The sequence below is a fragment of the Mustela erminea genome, chromosome 6 (assembly GCF_009829155.1).
Source record: "Mustela erminea isolate mMusErm1 chromosome 6, mMusErm1.Pri, whole genome shotgun sequence".
Lineage (NCBI taxonomy): Eukaryota > Metazoa > Chordata > Mammalia > Carnivora > Mustelidae > Mustela > Mustela erminea.
In genome coordinates this window covers 101,311,052-101,338,984 of record NC_045619.1, presented here as the reverse complement: position 1 = coordinate 101,338,984, position 27,933 = coordinate 101,311,052, and the positions used below count along the sequence as shown (strand labels likewise).

Below are 27,933 nucleotides of genomic sequence, written 5' to 3'. Positions count from 1 at the left end.
GTTGACCATCCCATGGCTTTCTGGGGCTGGGAACGGAAATGCTAGGATCTCTTGGGTTCAGGCTGTGGGTGTTGCTTCTAGGCTCCCAGGAGGCACGCAGCAGGGACCTGCTGATGGGCTGAGCTGTGAAAAGAGGTTAACGCAGAGTTGGTTGTGGTGGTGGTAGTGGTGGTGGTGGGGAGGTGACGTGATACTGCCCCTCCTCGCCTCCGTCAGGTCTCCGTTGACGTCTCCATTTCCCACCCCCGGGGCTTATAGAGCTTCTCTATTTTCCTGATGCCCCCTTTATTTCCCACCCCCTCTACGGTTTTCCAGCTTCCGCCCCTGCCCCCGCAGTTTCCTTGCTCCCCCAAACTGCAGTCTAGGGAAAAAGCCCTACCACAGTCTCCCGCCCCTGCTCCCCAGTCCCATTGGTTGCCTCCCCCCCTGCAGCACCTGGCCCCCCCCAGCCACCCGATTGGCCAGCGGCCCCATCAGTCCTCGCCTGGCCGTGCTGACGTCATCCTGCAGTAGCGGGGATGGGGTGGGAATGAGGGAGAGAGTGAGGACGCCCGGCTCGAGAGCGAACGGGAAGCCTCTGCAAGTCCCCCATCTCAGCCACACAGGTTGGGGTCTGTCTAGGTCTGCTCTATGGACTAGTGTGGGCGGCAGGCTCTTTTCTGTCCCTGCCTTGCGGCCCGCTGTCTTCCCTCCCCTCCTTGGAGAGCCTCTGCATCCCTCCCCCAAGGTGGAATCAGCCGGCTGCAGGCTCCTGGGGGCGAGCGATCGCCTGGCCCTGCCCTGCCCTGCCCACACCACACCATGACCCTCTTGCTGTTGCCCCTCTTGCTGGCCTCCCTGCTCCCCTCCAGCTCCTGTAACAAAGGTGAGTGAGGTGGGGGAAGGGGGCACTGAAAGAGGGTTATCCGGCAGAGCCATGTGGGGGTAGGGGTGAGCAGGGGCTGTAGAGCTCTCTGGCAAATGACAGGTGTGGGTTCTTCGGAACATTCCCCTTCCCATCCGTTTTCTGAGAGCTGCCCCTTCTCTCCCTCACATCCGCTTCTCCACATCCTCCTCTCTGGGCTGTTTCTCCCCATGTGCTTCTCTGGCTCCCATTTGGTCATTTCCATCCTGGGGTCTCTGTCTCCCCATCCTCCAATTTCTGCCTGTGGGAGATATCTCAGGTCAGAAGGACTTGCCCCGAAGGGTGAGACTCATCTCTGGATGGTTCTCCGTGTTCACTGGGGTGTGCCCGCACTCAGGGTGTGTGACAGAGCCATCTGGTTCATCTTCATCCCATCCTGGGGAGAAACAGTTCCTTGCAGCTCAGCGATTTGGAGCATGTATGTTTTGGCGTGTTGCTCCGGATCCGTACCCTGCATACAGCTGGGCTGAGGGTTACCAGAGCTGCCCTCTCTGGCAGACAGCAGAGAAATTCAGCTGGGTGAGGCCATCAGAGGGACGAAGGCGGAGGAGGGCAGGGAGAGAGGGGTTGGGAGAAGAGGGCTCAGGTAGGTGGAGAAAGGCAGGTAAGGGCAGAAGTGGGTGTGTGGGGGGGCGCTTAATGAGTGGTGAGAGGGAAAGCTGAGAAGGAAGAGGGAGATGGGGCGTGGGAGGCGGTGAGACGAAGGGTAAAGGGAGTAAAGGTGGAGGCAAAAAAGAGAAGACTGAAAGGGGAGGCAAGAAGAACAGGTGAGGAGAGGGGGAGGGGAAAGCCAAAGAACGAAGGGCAGGGAGCCAGGAGTGAGCGAAGGAAATGAACACCGGAGAGTCTGTGGCCCAGACAAGAGGAGCAGGGAGACCTGGGGGCGAGACCTGGGGAAGGGTGCCCAGCACGGGCCTTGCTGCTCTGCAGGCCTTTCATCTTGAGGTTCCTCGCCTCAGTCTCTGACCTCAGCCTAGCTTCTTAGCCTCCTGCCACTTCCTGTGCTTGCTTTCTGAGCACCATCTTGTGGCTTTCTCCTCTGCCATTAGACAAGGGGGTTTTGGTGGTCATCTGTAAGAAAGGGGCAGGCATTCCGGTACCAGAAGGCTTTTCTGTGGTGTGGTTGGAGGAAAGAGTGGAAATCAACCTTTTTTATTCACCGCCACATACTGGGCACCTTTCCTTTTCGTGACTCAGTTTCCCTCTGATGATATGTCTTCCTCCACCCATGTTCCACGGATAGACCGTCATGAATGTGCTTTGGGAGCCTGGTGGTTGGCATGGTGGGATTAGATAGAGCAAGCAGTGGCAGTGGGGTTGGCGGGGGTTAGAGGGGAAGGGAACACACTGTGCCTTCCCCGTAGCCCCTCACCAGGCTAGTGGGAATTGGGTCCTGGGGAGGAGGAGACACGATTGAGCAAGTTGAGAGTGGCAGAAGATGGGGAAATCTAGAGGCTGAGTGGGTCCCACATCCCTCCTGGTTGGCTGGTGGTTGAAGGGAACAGGGGTGGGGTAGGCAAGAAGTAAAATGAAGCCATGAGTCTGTATAGGAAGTGGGGTTCAGGGAGTGTGGGGTTGGGGGGGGACACAGAGTTGTGCTGGCTATGAGTGTGCTCCCTTGTGTGTAGGGATGAAAAGCGGGGAGGGGATCTGTCCTGTTTCTAGGCCAGCTCAATAATCCCTTAGGATGTCGGCTGTGCTGGGTCCAGTCATTTGGCATCGATTCCCCTGCTCCATCCCTGCCCCTCTCTGTCCCCCTCCTTCTGTCCTATATTTTCCCTTCTCTTAGGTTGAATGGACTTAGGTTGGGGCTGGGCTGGGAGAAGTGCAGAGTGGAGGAATCAGGACTGAAATGGGATGATGGAGGCCACGGAGAGCGTAAACACTCACGATCTCAGGAAACATCTAGATCTTTTTCTAATCACAACTCTGCCCTTAATCTCTGCCTTCCTGTTCCTGGGGCATTCTGATGGCTCACCACCTCTCCCTGAATCTCCAGTCTCCACTCTGTAGCACTTGAAATCCCTAAAGAAAAATTTCCACCCTCTGACCACGTTTCCCAGGGGAGATAGTGGTCCCCCACCTCCCCCAGGGCAGGCCGTTGCCACGGAAACTACCTATCCTGCAACAGACACATACCTGTCTCTCACAGACACTCTGACTCCTTTAATGCTGATTTCTTGTCCTCAGCCCTTCCTTCTGCAGGTGCTTCTGCAGCGGGTGGAAAGGGTGATAATGCTGGAGTGTGTCTGAGTTGCGTGGGGGTGGAGGGCTCAGCTCACAGGTGTAAGTGTGTCTGGCTTGCGTGGGAGTGGAGGGTCAGCTCACAGGTGCTTTCTGTCCTCATCCTGGGTGGGAGTCAGCCAACAAGCACAAGCCATGGATCGAGGCAGAATACCAAGGCATCGTCATGGAGAATGACAACACGGTCCTGCTGAACCCACCACTCTTTGCCTTGGACAAGGATGCCCCCTTGCGCTATGCAGGTGATTGGGGTTGGGGGATGGCAAGGCGGGTAGGGCAGAGAAAAATGGTTGGGAAGGCAGAGGGCAAGGTAGGAGAGGGAAGGAAGTCCCTGGAGGGAGAGCAGTGGAAGCGGGGAAGAGGCCTTGGCAAAGTGGTAGCAGGTGGCTGAGTAAAGGGAGCCAGAGAGAAGGAGGTGGGAAGGCAGGGGTTAAGCACACTAAGATTTTGTCAGATATCAGACCCAGTAGCTCTGAGAGGTTGCAGCTCAGGGGAAGCTGGTGTTGGAGCTGTATGTCTGATGATTAACACTTTCACATGTACAAGAGAAGGGCTGGGGTTTGGAGGGAGAGGTGAAGCCAAACCCAGTGCAGGGAGGTTGAGGCTGGGAAGAAGATTCTGGAAGTGGCGAAGGAGAAAGAGCCTCATCTTCCCTCCCTACCCTGGGCCAGGTGAGATCTGTGGCTTCCGGCTCCATGGGTCCGGGGTGCCCTTTGAGGCCGTGATTCTGGACAAAGCAACTGGAGAAGGGCTGATCCGGGCCAAGGAGCCAGTGGACTGTGAGGCCCAGAAGGAGCACACCTTCACCATCCAGGCCTATGACTGCGGCGAGGGCCCAGACGGGGCCAACACCAAGAAGTCCCACAAGTGAGGAAGCCCTGTCTCCTGCTCCCTGCTGCTGGGCCCCCCTCTCTTCTCCCAAGCCCCTCACTGTCCTCTGCCCATGCTCGCATTGATACCCCTGTCTGTTCATCGGGCCGGGGACAGGGGCCATGTCCTCCAGGAGCCCTCACTCAAGGTGACAGAAACATGTAGTAGACTCATGGGATCTAATTCTGCTTCTGCCTCTTAAGACCTTGGGCGACTTACTTAGCTCTTCTGGATCTGCTTTTACTTCTCTGTAAAATGGGGAACATGATGATTCCTATTTCCCTAGTTGCTGTGAAGGGTAAAGGAGATGGTTTATGTAAAAAGCATGTAACAGCGCTGATACATGAGAAAGGCTCAGCACATGGGAAGTATGATGATGAGGAGGGTAAGGAGAAGGACCATAAGCACCTCGGCCCACATCCTGATTCCTTCCACCTGCCCCACCATATACTCACACACATGGGAAACTCATGCATAGTGCTAGGCGAGGGTGGGCAGGAGAGGGCTCCGGCATGAATGAAGCTGGGGCCTGAGAATCCTATGACTGTGCCCGGCTAACTTCTCGTCTGAGAATGGGGAAAAGATCAGTAGTCAGGGTTCCTGGGCCGCTAAGAGGCATTGGTGATAAAGGGCTTCTTGGCATTCAGTTTCCCATTTGGAGATAAGGACCCTGCCTCTGAGACCTGGGCACCTAGATCTCGGCAAGGGGCAGGGCTCAGCATGAAAGGCAGAGGGCTGCTCGCCCCATAGGGCCCAGGTTGCGGGGAGGCACACTGGACATGCACATTGCATGCGGAGACACAGAAGGCAGCATTCCTCTTGCGCTCATATCAGATGATGTATGGTTTTTATGTAAATACCACTTCCCTTTTCCTGGTTGGTCTTAAAGATTTTATTTTATTTTAATTAATTACTATTTTTAAGGATTTATTTATTTATTTATTTAGAGAGAGAGAGAGAGCATGGGCGCACACAGCAGGCGGCTGGGAGGGACAGAGGGAGAGGGAGAGAGAAACTCAGGCAGACTCCATGCTGAGTGGGACACCCAGTGTGGGGCTCGATCTCAGGACCCTGAGATCAGGACCTGAGCCAAAACCAAGAGTCAGCCACTCAATTGATGGCGCCATCTAGGTGCCGCATAAGGATTTTTATTTTTAAGGAATTTCTACTCCCAATGGGGGCTTGAACTCACAACCCTGAGGCCAAGAGTGGGTACTCCCCTGACTGAGCCAGCCAGGCACCCCATACCCTGGTTGGTCTTAACTTGGCTTTTATTCTGTGTCTTCCTTGATCATCCCATTGGATTTGATTATGTGGAGGAAAAACCAACTGGATATAAAATTCTGTTTTACCCTGTGTCTTGGCATCCAACCTATGGCATTCTGTACAGGAGTCCTCCAAGTCAGCTGCTGGTGTTCCCTGGTGTCCCCTTCCTTACCCCTTACATCAATCACCCCTTCCCTCATGGGGCCTGTAGTCCTGGGGGGTGGGATGGGCATGCCCGTGGCCCTAGGCTCAGGGCACACTGGTTCCTGCCAGCTCTGACTCCAGTCTGCATTCCTACTTGTGCCTCTCTTCGCATTTCGAGGCTGGCTGACTCTTCCCTGTCCCTCCGCCTGCTCTGGTACCCGCAGGGCGACGGTGCATGTGCGGGTCAACGACGTCAATGAGTTTGCCCCCGTGTTTGTGGAGCGGCTGTACCGGGCTGCCGTAACCGAGGGGAAGCTTTATGACCGCATCCTGAGGGTGGAAGCCATCGATGGTGACTGCTCCCCTCAGTACAGCCAGATCTGCTACTATGAGATCCTCACCCCCAACACCCCCTTCCTCATCGACAATGATGGTGAGTCCATCCCCTGCCGCCCCAGCTGCCCTGCCCGGTACACCCCACATCCATCAGCACGCCCTGGCACTGAGCTCTCCACTTGTGCCCCTCAGATCCTCATTCCAGAACCTCTTTCCCAGTGTAGAGTCCTTTTCCCCCCAGACACCCCCTTCCCAGCTTCCTGCTGCCTAATTCACCCGCTGCCCAGTTGACTCGTGAACCCTCACCTTGCCTCCCTAGGCTTTCCTCTAGGGTTCCTTACCCTCTTTGTCTTCCCCTCACACCCATCCCAGGAAACATTGAGAACACGGAGAAGCTGCAGTACAGTGGCGAGAGGCTCTACAAGTTCACGGTGACGGCTTATGACTGTGGGAAGAAGCGGGCAGCAGATGATGCCGAGGTGGAGATTCAGGTGAAGCCTACCTGTAAACCAAGCTGGCAAGGTGAGGAGCTCCGCTCTGTGGCTCTCCTTGTGAATCCTCTTCCCCTCGGTCTCCCTTCTTGTCCTTTCGACAGTCAGAGGGCTAGCTTAGGAGCCAGGGGAGAGATATTTAGGGCAGGCTTGCAGCTGTCTATCCAAGAGCGTCAGGGGACACGACAAGGGCAGAATGGATAAGAGGGGCTGCCTTCCTCGCCTCTCTCTCCACTTCCCTCTCCCTTTCCCCTATGCAGGCTGGAACAAAAGGATTGAATATGCACCAGGGGCAGGGAGCTTGGCTTTGTTCCCTGGCATCCGCCTGGAGACCTGTGATGAACCTCTCTGGAATATTCAGGCGACCATAGAGCTACAGACCAGCCACGTGGCCAAGGGCTGTGACCGAGACAACTACTCAGAGCGGGCCCTGCGGAAACTCTGTGGTGGGTGTGCCCTCCCCCTTTCAAGACCTCTCCCCGACCCTCCTCTGCCTCCTTCCTAAGACTCTTGCCTTACTCCTTCCCTTGCCCACCCGCAGGGGTAGCTATCGGCAGAGGTTATAGCATATGGTTAACTCTGTGGCCTCCAAAGCAAACCAATATGTCGTTTGCAAAGACGTGTGATTCTAGCACAAGGCCATGACCAGGTCCCTTGTGGAGCAATGGGAGGGAGAGAGGAAGAGGTGCAGAATGAATTGGAGAGCCATTCCTAGAAGAGGGGTCCACCCTCTGGGGTCTTTGAAAGGCCAGAAGAGGCCATGGAACTTGCTGGGAGCTCTCTCTCTCCTTCTGTCCCTGTTGCCCTGGCTGCTTTCTGTCTCCCCATTTGCTGCCTTTCAGCTCTGACACTTGTGCCTTCTGGGGCTTCTGCAGGTGCTGCCCCTGGGGAGGTAGATCTGCTGCCCATGCCTGGCCCCAATGCGAACTGGACGGCGGGACTCTCGGTACACTACAGCCAGGACAGCAGTCTTATCTACTGGTTCAATGGCACCCAAGCTGTGCAGGTGCCCCTGGGTGGCACGGCTGGGCTAGGCTCTGGACCCCAGGACAGCCTCAGTGACCATTTTACTCTGTCCTTTTGGATGAAACATGGTGTCACTCCCAATAAGGGCAAGAAGGAAGAGGAAACCATCGTGTGTAACACTGTCCAGAATGGTGAGCCTTCCCCAGGGCACTGGTCTGAGAGTGAGGAAACTGGCTTCTTATCCTGCCTCTGTCACTGCCCAGTTTGTGGCTGTGGACAGGTCACTTCCTCTCTCTTCCTCTGCAACTTGGCAGTGCTAGGTTTGACGATCCCTGATATTGGGTGGCTTACTGCCAGCGTAACTAGTTGAGACCCTACTGCTCTCCAAGTACCCTAGAACTACTCGCTGCCCTTCTCACCTGCAATCACTGAGTCTCCCTGCATCCCACCATGTGGTAGGCTGTCCCCTAGTCTACTCCCATTGAGCCTGTCCACTGCAATGGAAAAGCTTGGATAGTGGTGTACCCCATTCTTTTGCTCCCACCACCATCCTGTCCTCCTCTTAGAAGGGCTAGCTGGCTCCATCTCCACGTTTCCCTCTTCCCTCAGCTGCAGTGGCACAGTCAGTCCCTCTCGGCTCCATCTTGTCCTGACCTTTTATTTCTGCTACTTCTCTAAGCTCACTTCTCTTGACCTGAAAAGGGTTGTCACACACGGAGTTTGCATCAACCAAAGGACCTATAGAAATCTGGGTGGGAGCAGGCTGGCCAGTGTTCCACCTTGGCCAGTCAGAATGCTTGAGAAGCCTTAGTGATCCATTGGATTGGACTCTGTGTGTGTGTGTCAGAGGGGGAGAAAGAGAGAAGACTTCAGGGAATACAGGAGGGAGAGCGCCTGAGAGAGTGATGAGAATCCTGTGTCCTCTCCCTCTGGGGCTTTGAAACTGTTCTTGCCTCAGGCCCTGTGTTTGACCCTGTCTCCATCCTCTCCCCTCAGAGGATGGCTTCTCTCACTACTCACTGACCGTCCATGGCTGTAGAATTGCCTTCCTCTATTGGCCTCTGCTTGAGAGTGCCCGCCCAGTCAAGTTCCTCTGGAAGCTGGAGCAGGTGAGGCCAGTGCCAGGTTCCTGGGAGAGTTGGGTGGGTGTATCTTACTTCCAGGGAAGGAGGGTCCTGGGGCAGGGGTTGGCATTTTCTGGGTTGCCCTGTGCTCTCTTCATGCTGCATTTTCAGTTCCTGACCATTCTACCCCCAGGTTCTCTTGTTCTCTTTTTCCAAGGCTTGTCTCCTGCAGAAAGCACTCGGGATTAAAAGGAAATTGGGAACACATTACTACTAACATCATACCCAACCAAACATCTTTTCTCCCTTGTTTTATTTCATCCTTTTCTTACCTAGAACCTTCACAATACATATCCCTGACTCTCAAGCAGTTAGCATGTTGTAAGCCAGAAAGTAAGTAATTCTGGGGTATGCAGATTGGGTTTGAGTCTGGCCAGGGCAGCTCACTAGCCATGAAATCTTCCTTGGTATGTCTACATCTCAGTTTCTTGGCCTATGAAATGGGAATAATAGGAATTGTTGTTGCAGGATTAAAGATGTGATAGACTTTATAAGTCAGAAGGAATGTTAATCTTCATTACTATTCTCTGCGATTATGAAGGATAAATAAAAACAGGCAAAAAAATGTGTAAAATCCTCTCTTCAGCTGACAGTTGCCATCTGTACTTTATTCATTCTCTAGGCTGACCATGAGAAACAGTGGAACTAATTTGAGTTCCCATCTCCTTTTTTTCTTGTAAGCCCCAGTGGAGCACCGAGTAAGCAAATAGCTGAAAGAAGGCAGGAAGTGGGAGAAAGAGAAGAGGAAAGGAAGGGTCTAGAAAATCCACAAATTGGATAATTGAGGGCTGTCTACAAAGGCTTTCGCTTTCTGTGGCACTCTTTGAAAGAGACAGTCCGCCATTTGCTGCTCCTTGATCTTTCCCCCTTGTTGCTAATACTAGTACCATGACTCTGCTTCTCTTTTCTCTTTCCTTATTTATTCAACAAATATTTGTTAAATATCGATTAAGGCTCTATCATTCTGCTTCGTTCTGGGGATACAATGGAGTATGAGATAGAACAAAATCTTTGCCTTCTTTGAGCTTACATTTTAGTTGGAGAGGTAGATTTTTGAAAAGTAAGAAGTCATATACAAATGGTAAATTGTAATACACTTTCTGAAAGAAAGGGACTTTCTGAAAGCAGGGGACTGAAGTAGAGAATGGGGGAAAGGCAAAGAGAGGGGAATTTACTTTAGATCAGATGTTCAGGGAAGACCTGATTGAGGTGAAATTTAAGTTTTGCTCTAAAGGATGAGAAATGGGTGAGAAGAAAGTGCTTTAGGCAGGCAGAAGAACTGATGCAAAGGCCCTGAGGCAGGAAAGCACTCAGCATGTTCCGCGCATGGCAAGAAGGCCACTGGGGTTAGAATACAGTGAACAAGGGGGAAAGACTGGACATGAGGTTGGAGAGATGAGCAGTGATCAGATTGTACAGTGGACTTTGACAGCTGGGGTTTGTTTAGATATTGTCCTATGAGAGGCAGGAAGCCTTTTGAAGGGTCTGAAGCAGGGAGGTGATCTGATCAGATTTACGTTTTAAGATGGTACCCTTGGCAACTATGGGAGGAATGTATTGAAGACGCATAAAAGTGGAAGGATCCAGATAAGGCTGTGGCCACAGTAAAGGTTGAGGACTTGACTGATGTGTGGCAGTGTAGAGAACTGCACAGAAATTTAGAGCTTTTAGCTCTGTTTGGACCTAGGATCAACAGCGCCGCTGATGGATTGGGTGTGGAAGCAAGGGAAAGAGAAGGACCAAAGCTATCCTGCAGGTCATCCATTTGAGAAACTAGATGGACTGTGGAGTGTTTATGCTGTCTCAGGGAGGAGTGAGGGGACTGGGGAAGGGTGTGGACTTCCATCTTGCACGTGTTAAATCTGAGAGACCTGTGAGACATCAAGTGGAAAGCCCGGCATTCACAGGAGAGCTCTGGGCTGGAGATGTAGATTCTGGAGTGATCGGTATAACTATGGTATCTGAGCCCATGGGAAACAGTTACTTCCTAGTAACTCCTAGGAAGAGCATGTAGAAAGAAAAGGGAGAAGAGTCTAAGGTTGAATCTTAAGACATTCCAGCACTTAGAGGCTGATAAGGCAGAGAACTCTCTACCCCTGATTCCTTCATCTTGACTGACCTTAGGAGAAACTTCCAAGGGGAGCCTCTTTGTTTTACTGTTGGGTTACAAGCTTCCCTAGACCTTCCAGTGCATGCATGCATACATACATACATTTTTGGGGAAAAATTTATTCACAAAATAGTGTGGTCCTCCTCTTAGGAATGTTTATAACGTTAGAGATTTGCCTGAAGAATGGAATTTTAGATACTTACTTGGTTGGTGCTGATAGATTTTGGGTAGGGATGTTATTTCTGGAACTGGCTAGGCAGCAATTCACTAGTAAGCCTTGCTGATAGAGCGGGGAATGTGAGGGACTCTACCCTGTCTCCCAGGAGAAGGGGCAGTACCTTGTATTGGTTCCCTGAAGATAAAGTAACTGAGGGTTCTTGCCCTTATGCTGCCTTCCCCCTAGGTCTGTGATGATGAGTGGCACCACTATGCTTTGAATCTGGAGTTCCCCACAGTCACACTTTATGCCGATGGCATCTCATTTGACCCTGCCCTCATCCATGACAATGGTCTCATCCACCCACCCCGAAGAGAACCCGCTCTCATGATTGGGGCCTGCTGGACTGGTAAGTCCCCTCGACCTTCTCAGTGAAGACACTGACGTTTGGAGCCTCTAATGGCTTAGAATTATTGGTGAAGGAGCAAGGGCAGCTTGACTTGCAGTTGGGCAGGATGATTCAGAGAGATCTCCAGGGGAGGAGGCCACGAACCCCCTGAATCCCCTCTCCCCAATCTGTAACCTATTCAACTAGTCATCACCTCAGGCAGCACTGGAATCTCTGTTTGTGTAACTTTGGGCAGTGCCCATGTTGTTTCATCAAAGGGATGACTTCTGCGGTACATTCCCTTGCTGGAGGTCAGTAATAATTAAGAGAGTCACGAGTTTTCCTGAAAATATTTCTTTCATTCATTTTTTTTTTCCTTATAGGAGCATGTGTGTGTGTGTGTGTGTGTGTGTGTGTGTGTGTGTGTGTCTTACCAGAGACCTCGTGTTTTCTCAGCAACATACTTGGGGATTGGTCTCTAGTGGAGGCGGGAGAGATTAGATGTAACATCGGTGGACAGGTTGCCAGTCCTATGCAGACGGGGACAGAGCAGGGAAGACCTCTTCTTCCTCACTGCCAATCTGTCTCCACAACCCTAAACTCATTGCCACTTTGTTTTTCCTCCAGAGGAAAAGAACAAAGAGAAGGAAAAGGGAGGAGACAACAGTACAGACACCACACAAGGTACTCTGTGATTAAGAACTGGAGACCAGAGAGTTCTCACTTTAACTTTCTGTGCTGTGCTTCTAATTCCATCCCAACCCTAAATCCCAGTCAGCCTCATAGTTACTACTGCCCAGGCCTCCAGGGGGCAGGGCCTGCACCAACTACTGCAAGGCAGGGCTCCCTTGGTGAGGTAAGGCCAGATGGAGCTTGGTGGCATCCTGGGTGTCCCTTCCTGCCCACAGAAGGAAGTGGAGGAGTTCTCTTGCTGGCTTTCCACATAGTGTATCAGACTGTGGGAGGCAGGAGGAGGTCCCAGGCAGGGAGATCTGGGCAACTGTGAAGCTCCACACGTCCCCCGGGGTCCTCTTGCATGCTCTATGACCATACTCTCTCACCTTCTCTGCCTTTTCCTCCACTGGCTCCTCTTTCCTCCTTTTGGCTCCACTCCTGTCCTTCCCTTTCTGCCTCTCCTGGGAGCTTTTCTCATGTCTGTGGCTTCTGTTTTTCACCCTTCACCTTCTCCTCTCCTCTCGGTCTTCCTTTCTCTGGTTTCCCAGCCTCACTTCCTGGTCTCTAATTTTCATTTCCATATTTCTTCTTCTCATGCTCTTCCTCCAGCCTTCTGCCCTTCCTCTCTGCCCCCTTTCCTGCTCCAGCCACCTCTCCCCTCACCCACTCTCACCTCCCATCCGCCCCTGTGTTCCTGCCCTAGGAGACCCCTTGCCGATCCACCACTACTTCCACGGCTACCTGGCTGGTTTCAGCGTGCGCTCAGGCCGCCTGGAGAGCCGCGAGGTCATCGAGTGCCTCTATGCATGCCGGGAGGGGCTGGACTATAGGGATTTCGAGAGCCTGGGCAAAGGCATGAAGGTATAGCCCCTTCCTCTAGCCCTGCCCTTCCAGGCTTGCCCCCAGCCCCCGAGCCCTGCCCACCTCTACTCCTCTGTGCCCTTACTCTCCCACGGCCCGCCCGATCCTGATCTCAGCTGTCTGTGTCTGGGGCCCAGGTCCACGTGAACCCCTCGCAGTCCCTGCTCACCCTGGAGGGGGATGATGTGGAGACCTTCAACCATGCCCTGCAGCACGTGGCTTACATGAACACTCTGCGCTTTGCCACGCCCGGCGTCAGGCCCCTGCGCCTCACCACTGCTGTCAAGTGAGTGTTGGGTGGGGAGGGCAAATCTCAGAGCAGAGTCAGACAGTGTCCGAACTCCTTGGCCTTCGGGGTCCCCCAGGGCTAGACACCCCTCCCTCACTGTATGGATGGGGAGAATGGGGCCCCCAGGTTCAACGTACCTACCTGCTCAGTTGACATAGCAATATTTGTGGAAGAGCCTGGACTACACTCAGAGTTAAACAACGGATTCATTACTCCTTCCGCCAACCACCCTTCCAGGACTTTGGGGTTTTAATTTTCCCTATGCCTCTGTGCTGATATATAAAGTGGGACAGACAGGGTTCTGGATTGGGAGCTGGGAGATCTGACATTAATTCTGACTCAATACTAATCGCCTGGATGAACCTTGAGCAAATAGGTAGGGCTGTTTCACCTATTTTAGTCTTGATTCATCAAGTTCTTGCAAGGTCAAATAAGATGATCTAAATCTGGTTGTTGGCAACCTATGGCCCTGGGGCCAAATCTGGCCTACGGCCTGATTTTGTAAATAAAGTTTTATTAGAATACAGCCATCCTCATTCATTTGCATATTATTTCACACTAACTTGGCAGAGCTGAGTAATTGGGACAAAGTCCGTACAGCCCAAAATGCCAAAAAATATTTACTGCCTGGCCCTGCCGACCTTTGAAATCTAAGTAAATAATTTTAATTCTTTAAAATAAAAATTGTACATTATTTCCAGTTTAAGTATAGTAGGTGTTTAAAATACAGATTGAGAGATAATGAAGGCATAATAGTTATGGACATAGTCTATTCACATTGAGCAAATGCTGTAAAGCAGGGATGGCAATAGAATCTAAGTCACAGAATTGTTACCAGAGCTAAACGATACAATCCAGATCAAACACCTGGCAGAGTGCCTATTCCACCAATGGGGGTGATTATATGCAAGCATTTTCATCCCCCCACAACCCTGAATGTTTGTGGGGCAGTTTTTTTAAAAAAAAGATATTATTTATTTATTCGACAGAGATCACAAGTAGGCAAAGAGGCAGGCGGGGCGGGGGGGCGGGGGGAAGCAGGCTCCCCGCTGAGCAGAGAGTCCTGATGGTGGGCCTGATCCCAGGAGCCTGGGATCATGAGCTGAGCCCAAGGCAGAGACTTTAACCCACTGAGCCACCCACACGCCCCTCTGGGGCAGTTTTTAGGACATACTGCCATCTAGTAGGTGGATTACACAGTGCAGGAGTCAGGATTCCTGAACAAGCAGTCCACCCCCCCCCCCCCCCCCCCCGGCTCTGCCTCAGTTTCTCCATAAGCGATATGAAGATAAACACTCTGGCTTGTCCCTGTGCTGGGAAGGGTCGGTTGAAGAGAGGAGAGAGGAGAGAGCTCCGAGCCCTGCAGAGTGACTGGGCATGCTTATCAAGTCTCACAATTAGAGCTCTTGGAAGGCAGGGGGCAGCAGCTTTTGGGAATTGTGCTGCAGGCCTGTGGTGTGGTCACAGTGTGAAGCTGAAGGCAGCAGGTAGGTGGAGTCACGAGGGCATAGACCAGAGCTGAGTGTTCTCTCCCCACCGCCCCCCACCCCTCCATGCTCCAGCTGGAACTCTAGTTGTTCAAGGGCAGTCCTGTGCTTATATAAGGTTTAACTCACCCGAGATCAAGCATTTGGCTCATGCTCTTTGCTAGACTCAGGAGCCCTGTTGGAAGGCAGGGCACTGTCGTTTGGCTCAGGGTGGGGCTCTGCAAGGGGAGGGTCCTGTAGTGGGAGGGGTTGACATCCTCTTGTGTTTGTGGACTCATCTGAATTCCTCCTACCTCTTTTGTGTGTGCCGTACTCGGGGAGAGGCTTATCCAAGGGCTGGGAACCTGACTTTGGTCTTTTAGTAGAGGGAAGGGGCCTTGTTTTCTGTAGGAGGTCGAGAAAGAGAGTTCACATTTTTGCATTTATGAGGCTACCATGGGGTTAGTGCTAGCCTAATACTTCTTTGAGGTCATTGGAGAAAATAGAGGGATGTGTGTGTGTGTGTGTGTCTATGTGTCTGTGTGTGTGTGTTCGTGCTCCTGTGAAAGAGGGAGAGGCAGGGGCCTAACACTACCTCCCTTTCTCTGATACATAGCCTCCCCCTAGTCCGTGTGGCTTCCCTGGGTTCTAGAGTTCAGTTCTTAGATCTCTGTCCATTTAGAGCTGGATATTTGCAACTGTTTGTTCAATGCAGATTTTCCCTAAGGTTTTTTCTCCTCTCTTTCTTGGAAAACCCATCTAGTTTGAGACATTAACCCCTGAATAAATGGCTACCACATCTTTTCGTCTAACTTTGTCCTTTTCCCTTAGCCCTTGACTCTCTGCCTATATCATGCTATAACCTCTATCTACAAGTTCTGCCAGCCCCTCCAGCAGATGAGCTTGAAGGTGGAATAATGACCTCTGATACCCAAACTAGGCCCTCTCCCTGAATTCTCTATTTCTGTGATGGTGTCTCCGCCTTTGCAATCACTCAGGCTGCAGACCTCTGAGTCATCTCGGACTTCTCCCTGTCTGTCCTCCACGCCCCATCAGCTGGCCAGGTCACCCTGATGCTGCCTGTGCTGGGTGTTGGGGAATCTTTCTCCTTTTTTCCCATTCCTGCTGTTAAGACCCCAGCCCCGGCTCTGATTGTCTCTCACCTGCCCTATTGCCATAATCTCCTCAAGAGTTGACCCATCTCTAGCTAGTATTCTAACTTCAGGTCACCCTCCCCTGGAGGCTGGGTTAGTAGTGGTCACACATGAGAATTTTCATCCTCCTATTTCCCTGATATAGAAGATATCTACGGCCTCCTGTCAGCCAGTGCTCAGAAACTACACTCAAAGCCCTCAACCATCTGACCCCAGCTTTCCTGCCACATGTTCCTCTATTCCCCTTGGTACACTCCTCACCATCCACTCGAGGGTCTACCCTCTTCCTGGTGAAGTCCTACCCTCCCTCCAAGGCAGCTCAGCTGCTACTTCTTTTGACTCTTCCTCCGTTCCCTTGCCAAATGCCCCAGTGCCGTCCTAGCCAGAAATCTCGTCTGCTTCTCTAAACTCAGGGGTTTTTGTTTGTTCCACTTCCATGATGGTGACGACGTTTGCCATTGCTTTGAGGTTGTGTGCCATGGCTGAGCTCTTGACCAGATCTTTAGTGCCTTCAGGTCAGGGCCGGCCCCCTGTTGCCCTTTGGGTCTCCTTTGGATTGCTCACTACGAGGTGGGCATGTCTGTTGGAGTCCGAGCTTTCAGGGTCAGCTGATGTTTTCCAAGAGGCTCTGATCTGGGCCCCTTGGAATGACCATGCAGATTCTTAGGCCCCACTCCTTGTGGCGCAGGAATTCAGCAGGCTGTGGACACTGGTGACATCATGGGCTCTGAGTTCATCTGTCTGCTGGGGTTGCCCTTTTCCCTTCCCCTGTTGGCTCCCGCTGTCGAGCCAGGCACACTCAGTAGCGCTCCCTCACTTCGCATAAGCATATGGACCATTGGTCCTACTTCGAGTTACCAGCTCCCTTGTGAAGGCTGCTTGTTCAAGGGGTGCTTCTTTATAAACAAATTTGGTGAAAACCCAGACCCCAAATAGTGGGCTGTGGTTCAGTGAAAGGAGTGTGACCTTGGAATAAGAAGAGTAGGTTTAAGCCTTGGCTCTGACACGTATTTCTCGTGTGGCCAAGATGTTCGATCTTCTCTGGTTTCTTACCCTGAGTCCACTGTGTTGTAATAAGGTGAATGAAATAATGTGTAGAAATGCTTCAGAAACCAGTGAGTGTGATGAGAATGTGTGGTGTTATTCTTACTGATTGGCAAAGCATGGGGCTAGAGGTGACCCTGGGAACACCTTCCCGAGGAGCTGTCCTGTGGGTTGGTTGGCCTGGCCGAGTACTTTAGGAAGTCTCTCCTGGCACCGAGGTCAGTGAGGCTTCTTCATGGGGCCATGGATGCTGGTCTAAGATTGTCACATTAGCTCACCTACCAGAGTAGGTTTCTCTGATATTGAAGGGAATGGATGGAAGGCGCACCAAGGGCGGAGGACGTCCTTGGAGATGCTCCCTCACCATATCCCCCCCCTCCACTTTTGTTACTGAGTATTTCTTTAAAAAATTTTATTTATTTTATTTGAGAGAGAGAGCGAGAGCACGCACGATCACGAGTGGGGTGAGGGGCAGAGGGAGAAGCAGACTCCCCGCCAAGCAAGGAGCCCAGCGTGGGGCTCGATCCCAGGACTCTGGGACCATGACTTGAGCTGAAGGCAGATGCGTAAACTACTGAGCCACCCAGGTGCCCCTGTTGAATATTTCTGGACATGTATCTGCCACATATTTTACTGAACACAGGTTTTAATTTAAATCTCCTGAGTAAAGCACTGTGTATGTGTAAACATTTTTGTAGGTTCAGCTTGTAGAATGAAGTTTGGTAGATGTTCCGTAATCTTGGGTGAGGGCATTGATGATGGGCTCTTCCCTGCAGGTCGGGGTTGCCGGATCTGTCCCTGACCCTTCCCCACAGTGGCATCCTCCCAGGAAGGCTATCCTCCCTCCCGCTCTGCTATGGAGGGCTAGTGATGCTGTTGCATAGACACTGTCTCTCTCTCTTCCCTCACTCTCCCTGACATGGGGGACTCTGTTGTAGAGATGGAGGCCCAGAAGGATTGAAACAGAATATGGATCACAGGGGATGAGGTGTTGGGGTCACAAGCTGCCTCTCTCCCCTCTTGTCATACAGGTGCTTCAGTGAGGAATCCTGTGTCTCCATCCCCGAAGTGGAGGGCTATGTGGTGGTTCTTCAGCCTGACGCCCCCCAGATCTTGCTCAGTGGCACTGCTCATTTTGCCCGCCCGGCTGTGGACTTTGAGGGACCTGAGGGGATCCCTCTGTTCCCCGATCTTCAAATCACTTGCTCCATTTCTCACCAGGTGGAGGCCAAAAAGGATGAGAGTTGGCAGGGCACAGGTAAGGATGACTCCAGGGAATGATGTCATCCCGAGAAGTAGCCCATGTCTGGAACCAGAGGGAGGGAAAAAATCTGGGGCTAGAAAATGTGAATGACTTCATCCTGCATTTTGCTTGCCGAGAACCATTTACTCGAGGACAGGGAGCCAGGAAGAGACCTGTGGGTGTGAGGAAGAGGGGGTAATGGCATTTTTGAACATGACGCTGACTGCTCTCGGGGGCTGAGCCCGGAAGGGGAGGAATAATGGCCACGAGGTGGGCCTTTTGGCTGTGACTTATATGCTGACTCTCTCCCATCCAGTGACAGACACACGCATGTCAGATGAGATCGTGCACAACCTGGATGGCTGTGAGATTTCCCTGGTGGGGGATGACCTAGACCCTGAGCGGGAAAGCCTGCTCCTGGACATGGCATCCTTGCAGCAGCGAGGGCTGGAGCTCACCAACACGTCCGCCTACCTCACCATTGCTGGTCAGTGGGGACTGAGAGCTGGTCTTCTTTGTCTGTGGGTGCCTTTCCCCATGATCAAGTCCAGAGGGTCCTTCTTCCAGGCCTAGGGACATGGCCAAGTGCTATCTTGCACCTTTCCAGCTTGGAAGCTCCTCTGGCTTCCAGACTGCCCCTGGAGGTACTGGTATGCTGGGGTTTGGGCTCCCACGTGATTCTCTTTCCCTGCTCCACACCTTGGATCCCCTCTTTTCCTGGTTTCCCTCTCCTGTGGCTCAGTCTTCCCTGATGAGCTTCCGATCCTTCAGCTGTTCAGTCCTAGCTACCTTTTTTATGCCTTCCACCTCTCTGATCTCTTGTGCACACCAGAGCTTTAACTCATGTGCTCACATCTTCGTGAGTAGTAGCAATGACTTGGTAGCTTCGAAAGGAAGCCTGTTCCTCTCTGCAGGACTCCCCCTAAGGGAGGATGGGAGAAGATGGTCATAACTGGTTCCCTCCCATTTCCATCCCCTTCCAGAGCCTTGCTGAGGACTTCTGTATTTTCTACTCTCTCTGTTTCCCTCCTGCTTGCCTCTTCCCTCTGTCTTGCAGGGAGTCCTTATTGCCGTCTTTTCTGCCCTACCCAGAAGCCTCAGAGCTTTTGGAGAAGAACAGGGCAGGAAATGGACCCCAGTCACTCTATCCTAGTCAGGCAGAGCGGGGGTGGGGACAGAGCGGGACATCTCTTGGGAGAACTCAAGTCATACCCTTGCGGAGGAGCTAGGATGGACCCATGCTGTGGCTGTGTGTGCTGTCAGCTGGTCTGAGGGAGTGGGTCCTGCCCTGAGCTGCTTCCTCCTTCCGCAGGGGTGGAGAGCATCACAGTGTACGAAGAGATCCTGAGGCAGGCTCATTACCGGCTAAGACACGGAGCTGCCCTCTACTCCAGGAAATTCCGGCTGTCTTGCTCAGAAATGAACGGTCGTTACTCCAGCAACGAATTCATCGTGGAGGTATTGAGAGAGTCTCCTTCCCTCCGCAGCTCCCTGCTCTGCTGTCGAGGAGGAGCCTGGGTGTCGTGGACTGAGGCCCAGAGGCGGTGGGATGGGAGTGGGCCTCGAAGCATGAAGAAGCCCCCCGACAGTGGCGGAGAAGGAGATGTTGTGGGGAAGGCTTAGCAATGGGATCCAGAAAGTGGAGTGGGGCGAGCAGAGAAGCCGGTGCCCACTGAGCTCTCCCTCCCCAGGTCAACGTCCTGCACAGCATGAACCGAGTGGCACACCCCAGCCACATGCTCAGCTCCCAGCAGTTCCTGCACCGTGGTCACCAGCCTCCCCCTGAGATGGCCGGACATAGCTTGGCCAGCTCCCATCGAAACTCCAGTATGTAAGCCCGAGCCTGGCCAGGCAGGGTGGGGTGGTGGTGGGGAATGGACTGGGCTCAGGCATCTTCTCCACCACTGGGAGGGGAGGAAGCTAGCGGAGCTACGGTTCTGTTCCCTGTGCTGCCTGACTTTACTGACCACTCCGTGGTCAGCTATCTTTCCACCAGGGAGACAATGAGCCTGCGTTATTCATGGCAGGGTTCGGAGGGGGGTCCTCTCATGCCCAGAACCATAAAGTCGGTGTGCGGTTTAGGTGCCTTTGTTGTTCCTGCTGCCTCCCCCCAGCAATGTCAAAGTAGCCTTGCACCTAGGGACCTTCTGTAGTGAAGCTATCAAGTATTTATGAAGCACCTACTGTGTACTAGCATGGTCTTAAAGTGCTATTAGGAACATAAAAGAATTATATGCTGGATACAGTTTTTATCCTCAAGGAGAAGGTTGGTGCTATTACATGTATTATTATGTGCTATCTGGAAAGTCATGAGTCTTTCTAAACCAAAGTGTGCGGCTCAGCAAAGCACTAAATCTATATGGACAGCTGCCCTTCCAAACAATCTTGTTTCCTGGCTGTCATCCTTTACCAGTGAGGCAAAGTTTAATTACCAATTTAAGAGTTGCTTAATTGTAGACAAACTGGAAACTACAAGGATAAAGATGAAAAATCAGCCATAATTCCATTGCAGAGAAGAATTCATTATTAATGTTCCAGTTTTTTTCCCTGCCTATTTTTTTTTTCTTTTTACAAAGGTGAGATCCAACTATTTTATAACCTGGTACCTACACCTAATATAAAATGATTTTCTTCCACATTATTAAAAGCTGCAAAATGATTCTGATGATGTTGAAAATGTTTTTGGAATCCCTATTAGAATTGTTTTCAAAGCCAATTTATGTGATGCATTTATTTTATTTATTTATTTTTTAAAGATTTTATTTATTTATTTGACACAGAGAGAGAGATCACAAGTAGGCAGAGAGGTAGATGGAGAGAGAGGAGGAAGCAGGCTCCCCACTGAGCAGAGAGCCCAATGTGGGGCTCGATCCCAGGACCCTGAGATCATGACCTGAGCCGAAGGCAGTGGCTTAACCTACTGAGCCACCCAGGTGCCGCTGCATTTATTTTTATTTCTTCTTAGATACACTTTGCTTTTGACCCATTTCCGTTTTACCCAGTTTCATCAGACACTTTTGTCAGAGTTGCTCTGGATGTCATTTGAAGTTTTTAAGCATAAAACCTACTCTCAGAGGGCCCAGATTTGTCACTTCTGAAGAAAGTCAAAAGGTGTATCATGGACTCTGAAGGCAATTCCCTAAGGAATTCTGAAAATATTTCCTTGGAAGAAGTCCATGACCACCAAACATGACTTTGAAAGTTACAGAGCTCATAGCAATACATTTAGTAAGAATAGTGAACACATTGATGTGTACTAGGTGCCATGATCATGGACTTTTACACACATTAACTTTAGTCCTCACAAACAACAAATGAAATAAGTACTAGAGATATCCGCTTTAAAAAAGGCAAGGGAGGGGCACCTGGATGGCTCAATGGGTTAAGCCTCTGCTTTTGGCTCAGGTCATGATCTCTGGGTCCTGGGATCAAGCCCTGCATCTGGCTCTCTGCGCAGCAGGGAGCCTGCTTCCCTCTCTTTCTCTGCTTGTCTTTCTGCTTGTGATCTTCTTCTCTATCAAATAAATAAATAATAATAATAATAATAATAAAAAGGCAATGGAATGGAAGCCCAGAGAGGTTAAGCACTTTATCCAAGATCACACAACTAGAGAGTGGTAAGAGCCAGGATTCAGATCCAGGCAGGAGGAATCCTGAGCCTGGGTAGCAACCATTGACTTCCATATTTTTTCCGGTTATGTTTGATGCTTTCTTGCTTTTTCCTTTTCTTTTTTTTCTCTTCTCTTCTCCTTACTTTTCCCTTTCCTTCCCTTCCCTCCTTCCTCCTTTTTTCCTTCCTTCCTTCCTTCCTTCCTTCCTTCCTTCCTTCCCTTCTTCCCTTCTTTTCTCATTACTTTATAGTTTAATCTAATTTGGAGGAGCTCCAAGGGCTTTTTTTGACTGAGACTAACTCCCTTGTACCCCCAGGGATTCTGTCTTGTTTCTCCCTTAAGTGATGGCCACCACTAGAGTCTCTTGTGTTTTCTTTCCCTGGGACTGGCTCCCTTCTTCCTTTCTCTTTCTGAAAACAACTGCAGGGGCCTCTCTAAGTGTTCTTACTCACTATAGCAAAACAATCGGAGGTAGGGGTGGAGGGAGAAGGGAAACAGGGTTGAAGAGGAAGCTTGATGCATGACCAAGTTGCAAAGGTTCCTAGAAACTTCACACAATCTTTAGAGACCTGTGAGCAAGCTAAACCCATTTTGGTTAAAAAGACCCTTGGGGCCAGCTTCTCCACCCCTCTCCCCCATTATGATCCCCTAGCTCTTTCTCCAGTTCTTTTCCTTGGGAATTTTCCCACTCAGCCTCGTCTGGGTTGGGTCCTGCTACTCAGTTTAGGCTCAGAGTAGATAAGGACTGGCATGGCTGCTGACTGGCTGAGATTCTCAATCCTCGTTTTCTGCGAGGAGGGAATCCTTTCGTAACCACCGCAGAACTTTGTGCCCTGAGCGACCAGCTGCCCCACACTGGCTGGCCTGGCAGGCCGTGTTTCTCACCCCTCATCCCCTGAAGCTGCCTGGGGGTGCTCCAGGGTGTGAGTGAAAACCAGCTTCCCTCTCCGCTCTTCGGAGCCGATGTCTAGGCCAACCACACTTCCTTCTGAGATTTCAATTGAGAGAGGCAGCTTGCTTTTGCTTTTCCCCTTATTTTGGCCTGAGTAGGATGCCCAGTTCATAGCTCACCTAAAGCATTGGTGACAGACATCTGAGTGTACCCGTTCCATACACCTTCTCTGACTCTTCACGGTGTTCCTTCCCCTCACCTCCTGACTGTCCCTGAACCCTTCCAGCTGCAAGTGTGGGGTTACGGAGTCATGGCTTTGCCATTTCCAGTTGCACTAGCCAGGGAGAAACCAAAGGAGACATAGTAGTGCCTTCCAGTGGCATGGGGGTTCATTTCTCTGAAGCTCCTAAAATCGGCGTGAATTGGGCCAGTCTGGGAAGGTTTTGGGGGGTAGGTAGAGTTTAAGTTTGGACCCTGAAGGGTAGAAGGGATTTTGGCTGGGCAGGAGAGAGAATGAGAATTTGAGAACTGGGGGCAGGCAGCAGGCTTGGGGTGTTCATGGTTAGGGAGAATAAGGTTGTCTCCGAAGGGTGAGGCCAGATGATGAAGACAATATTTATCTATTTTTCCCGGATTTTGATACACATCAGATCGGCTGGGAAGCTGTAAAAGTGCTTGGTGCCTAGGTTACTTTACGCCCCATACTAGTTAAATCAGAATGGAGGTGGGAGCGAGGCATCAGTGGGTTTTAAAAATCCCCAGGTGATTCCAATGTGCAGCAAGTTTGGGAACTGTTTCCCTGCTTTGTTTCCTACAAGTATCTGAAGCTTTGCAGGAAGACATGCAACGAAGTAGGGTAAGTGTAGGGACACTTGGGTGGCTCAGTCAGTTAAGTGTCCGACTCTTGATCTCAGTTCAGGTCTTGATCTCAGGGTTGTGAGTTCAAACCCCACATCGGGCTCCACGCTGGACATGGGGCCTACATTAAAAAAAAAAAAAAAAAAAAGAAGGAAATAAGGGAAGCATACAAAATGAACTAGGGAGTGAACTAAGGACAGTTCTGAAAGAAGAATAAGGTGCCGGGGGGAGTGCAGTCCATTCACAAAATACATACCCTGAGATGTATGTGGTTGCTAGAGTGGGCCAGGATTTGGTCTCTGAGCTTAAGCAAAAGGAAGCCCGAGCAGTTATAAAAGTCATATGATATAAGCTGACCAGTATCTCAAGGGAAGTTCTGGGACTGAGAGCAGAGAGAAGTTTCTACCAAGGATCATCAGAAAGAGGGCACCAAGCGGGGCTGTGGACAGGGCTTTCAACAGTGTCCTAACAACCAACTGAAACCAGAAATTTCGCAAGGGCTGTTTGATAAAATAGCTCTTCCTGCTGGCTGTGTGGGTCATTCAAGGCCAGAATTAACTGCTTGGATCTAAGGCAGCAAGGAAGGTTGATTGCACTTTTTATAAACTCTTGATTTTTGTCTGTCGCTAATTTAAAAATCCTGCCATCTCGCTGGCTTCCAGGCTCATTTAAAATTAATTAGCTCTACTTGTTTGCCCGCAGACACAGGGTCTGCATTTTGTCTTTCACGGGGCAATTTCTTATTCCTGGCAATCAGCTTGTGTTTTCTTCACCAGGCTTTGGGCTCAGAAGAACAAATGCATTTGATTAAGGCACAAACCAGAAACTTTGGCTTGTCATCTTGGGCGCCTAGAGCAACTTTGCCTGCGATGGCCTTCTCTCTGAGTTGGCGGAGCATTCTCTGCTCCTTCTGGAGCCTGGGCTTAGCCACAGGGGCCATCTCTTGGCAGGATTACTGCTCCTGGATCTTGCCCATTGATGTGGAGACCTGGCCTCCCAAGTCTCCCGTTTCCTGCAGATGGCCAGAAAAAGCACCCCTGTCCACTTCTTCCCTCTTACCCCATCCCTAGGCAGTAGAGAAACGCTGAGCTGGCCATCTCTGCCCTACAGCCAGTACCCAGGGAGCCTGCCTGCCCTGTTTAGCAGGATCAGCTCTCATTGGCAAGTGGCCCCAAGTGAATTATGGGTCGGGTCAGAATGGGGACCAGCTTGGCAGAGGGCCATCAGGGTGGCCTCCCGGAGGTGTGAGGCTGGTGTGCCTGCCCAGGCAGGACATTCTCCACACTCCTGGCTGGCCCTGGAGCTCGTGGCAGTCCGCAAGTGCTGGTGGCTGGGAAGGAGGGGTTTTGCAACAGCCGGTGTGCGCGGCTCCTCTACCCTGTGCTTTGCGTTCTGCTTTGTCTCTCAACATGTGAGTCTTAAAGGCTGTGGGTAAATTTGGGACCGGGAGATCTATCTGCTGGCTGCGTGTGTGTATGGGACGCTTACATGTAATCATCCCGTAGCCACGGGACCGTCCAGATTCTGGGCCTCACGGAGCCCTCTGCGGTGGGCTGGGCTTCTGGGCACACGGACGGTGAGCAGGGGGTGTGCGCCATGTGGGGTGCAGTGACTCAGCAGCCCATGCGGGCCCTTCGCCTGGGGACACGTGTGGGGGCTCGCCACCTTCACAGGCTGACTGAGGGGCTGTGGGCTCTCCTGCCGGGCCTCGTCCTGCCGCTCCGGGTGCTGCTCGTGTGTGTGCGGGAAGGGGTCAGGGCCGTGCTCTCGGCTGCTAGCTCTGTAGCGCTCACAGCCCGTGTCTGTACTGTTTACACCTGCCTTCAGGGGGTGGCCTGGATTGCCCGGCTGGTGGGGGGCTCGGTGGCGCTGCACCTATGGCTTTGCTCTGTCCTGCTGGAGACCCTCAGATGCATCCCTTTGCTCCCACTGTGCGCGCAGGCTGCCAGGTGGCTGGTGCGCACGGGGGTGTGGGCCGGCAGAGTCCTGGCTCAGGTGCGGGGTGTGGCGGCTCTGGTCCAGCTGTGTGCCCATGCGCTCTTCCTGGGTGCGTGCTTGTGCCTCCACATCTGCTTTGCCGCCATCAGCTCTAAGGTCCGCGTGCGGGTGCACGCGCCTGTCCCCATCTCACTGCCCTTCAGGGTTCGTGCTCCCCTGAGCCTAGGCGTCAAAGGGAGGCTGCCTGGCCAGAGGCGCGACAGGGCCCAGGGGGAGGTGGGTATCCCTCAGGGGGAAATTTGGGAAGAGCAGGAGCCCCAGATGCCCAGAAGCCCTCAGCCCACAGGAAGAAGAGAGGTGTCACAGAGCAGGAGTGAGCTCAGTCCAGGTGGGTAAGTGAAGGGGCTGCTCTTTGCCCCTGGGACCTGTCCCTCAGCCTGGGGTGCTGCTTCTCCTCTTATGATGCAGGAGGACTTTCTCTCCTCTTGCACCACTGGGCATGTGTGGCTGCCTCTCTCCTTCCCCCACTGGGCACCAGGTACCTCTTCTCTAAGCTGAGTGTCTGAGTGGCCCCTGGGGAAGGCTCAGGCAGAATGACCTGGGTAGGCTCCAATCCCTGCCCTCTGTCTGCTGAGAATAGGGCTGCTCACGAGAGCATTGGGCCGGCAGCTCTCCTCCCTTGGCCTGTGTCCTGCTTTGGACACCTCCCTCCCTCTGTCTCTGTCCCTCTGGCCCCAGCAGCTCTTTGACCCCCTCTCCTCCCTATCTCCTGCTCTTGTCAGTAGGGCTCTATTTCTCCTCCAGCTTGCACAGGGGATTCCCACCTTCTGGGCCATCAGGTTTCCTGTCTTCTCTTACTCTAGGACTCCCTCTTCCCCCGGGTGCCCCCCCCCCCACCATCGCCCACTCCCTGCTGCACCAAGTCCCTGCGGTGTGCCCGGACTGTGCCCTCACCGCATGCTTTCCCTGCAGTGGTCCCTAGCGCGGCAACTCTCATCATCGTGGTGTGTGTGGGCTTCCTGGTGCTCATGGTCGTCTTGGGCCTCGTGCGCATCCACTCCCTCCACCGCCGTGTCTCCGGGGCGGGCGGGCCTCCAGAGGTCTCCAGCGACCCCAAGGACCCTGACCTCTTCTGGGATGACTCAGCGCTCACCATTATTGTGAACCCCATGGAGGTGAGTGGCACTGGGAAGTGGGCAAGTCCACAGTCAGGATGTGGCTGGAGCATCTGCATGGCCAGGCCCTGGGCAGAAAGCTCCAGGCTGAGCTGCCCTGGATGAGAAGGAGGAAGGTGTAGAGGGGGTGGGGTAGAGGGCCCGAGGGAGTGCGATTCTTGCAGGAGAGGCTCTGGGCTATGTGCAGACCCCTGAGCTCCGTGCTCTCTGCTCCCACCTTGTCCAGTCCTACCAGAATCGGCAGGCCTGTGTGGCGGGGGCTGCCGGTGGCCAGCAGGAGGACGAGGACAGCAGTGACTCAGAGGCGGCGGACTCCCCCAGCAGCAATGAGAGACGCATCATTGAGACCCCTCCACACCGCTACTAAGGCTGCACCCCTCCCCGAACAGAGAATTCTGCCCCGGTGAGACGGAGACACCCCCAGAAAAGAAACAAGGACATTCTGAGAGAAGAGACCAAGAGGGAGAGAGCTTTTCAGAATGAGTCGTCCTTTAATCCCCAAATCCCAGTGGCCCCGCTGGGATCTGCCTCCCCTTGTGCCCCCAGCCCACCTCCCTCCTGTACCTCTGGGCTCCTGTTCCCCGGAAGACTCTGGCTGCCTTCTCTGCCCCCAAGACAGCGACGCCCTAGCTTGCCCAGGTCTCTGTCTCTCCCCTACCAACCCTGCTCTGTATGGGAGGCTGGGGATGTCATTAGCAGCCAGGGGTGGGATCGAAGGGAACCCTTCCCTACTCTCCTGTCCATGGAGGCCTTCCTCCCCTGGGGCTCCCTCAGCTGGGCCTTTATGGCTTCTCTTCTGTTCCCTCCCCTCTCTGTCTTTCCACGTCACTCTGGGGACCCCTGCTTCTTCATCTCGCCCACTCTCCTTCCTTCTCTGTCCTCTTGCCTCTCTTCCCCTTGCCTGAGGTCCTACAGCCCCTGCCCCTTCCTGTGCGACCCGGCCATGGCCAGGTTGTGGGGATGGCGGAGGGAGAGTGGTGGGGGGGCCCAGGTATTATATATAATGTATATTTTTTCATGTTGCTGTGAGCGCAGCCCCTGTGTTCCGTGTGCAGCTCACAGCCTTGTGTGTGTGTGCGTGGCATCGTCATGTCCTGGGGTGGGGGTAGGGAGATGGGTGTGGTGAGGGAGGGGATACACCCTAGGGTTTTCAAATAAAACAACCAGAAAAAGCCCTTTGAGCTGCCTCCTGCCTCATCCTGTGTGGGTGCTGCGTAGGTGGCAGGCTCTCCGGTCCCAGGGCCCGCTCGGGTTTCTGAGCAGGGCCAAGGTGAGGGGACAGGGTATCAGATCACCCCCCAGGTAAATCTCCAGAATCCAGGACACTGGGATGTGACACGATTGGCCCTACTGCCTTCTTCCTCCAGCAACCCCTAGAAAAGCATAGACAAGTCAGGGAATGCCCCAGAAGCCTGGGCTTCATCCAGGCCTGGTCTGACCCCTGCCAGGTGCCCTGACCTTACCTATGGCTTCCTCCACCAGCTGTATGTTCACGCCTCCAACCTGTGTGTCTCCCTTCCAAACCCTTTCCCTGTGCAACTACACATTGTTGTCCCCACCCAGGCAGCTGGTGCTTCAAACCCACTCTTTTCCCGATTTCCATTCCCTTTACTCCCTGTTGCCTATCCCTTTCCCCTTTTGCAGAGTACCAGGGAAGCGGGAAGCCTGGGAGTCCATCTCTATTCCTCCCTCTCCCTTAACCTCCTGTCCAAATGTGACTAGACCCT

The 27,933-nt window shown here is 52.6% G+C and overlaps 1 protein-coding gene across 1 annotated transcript; it reads left to right on the top strand.

Moving 5' to 3' along the window:
- Nucleotides 1-485: 485 nt before the first annotated feature.
- On the top strand, nt 486-27,410 carry CLSTN3 (calsyntenin 3). Its single transcript, XM_032348905.1, has 18 exons — nt 486-865; nt 3,268-3,390; nt 3,820-4,015; nt 5,653-5,861; nt 6,137-6,286; nt 6,516-6,701; nt 7,131-7,412; nt 8,218-8,330; nt 10,859-11,021; nt 11,628-11,684; nt 12,379-12,536; nt 12,674-12,822; nt 17,521-17,747; nt 18,049-18,219; nt 19,045-19,190; nt 19,424-19,559; nt 26,004-26,206; nt 26,433-27,410. The coding sequence occupies exons 1-18, from the start codon at nt 802-804 to the stop codon at nt 26,571-26,573; spliced, it is 2,874 nt and encodes a 957-aa protein (XP_032204796.1). The 5' UTR covers nt 486-801; the 3' UTR covers nt 26,574-27,410.
- The last annotated feature ends 523 nt before the right edge of the window (nt 27,411-27,933 follow it).

What these genes read in the sequence shown, in the direction of transcription:
- CLSTN3 (XM_032348905.1), top strand. Translation starts at nt 802, where the DNA reads ATGACCCTCTTGCTGTTGCCCCTCTTGCTGGCCTCCCTGCTCCCCTCC. An exon ending in GTGTAACACTGTCCAGAATG is followed by an intron (nt 7,413 to 8,217) that starts GTGAGCCTTCCC and finishes CTCTCCCCTCAG; the next exon opens with AGGATGGCTTCTCTCACTAC. An exon ending in TGAGAGTTGGCAGGGCACAG is followed by an intron (nt 17,748 to 18,048) that starts GTAAGGATGACT and finishes TCTCCCATCCAG; the next exon opens with TGACAGACACACGCATGTCA.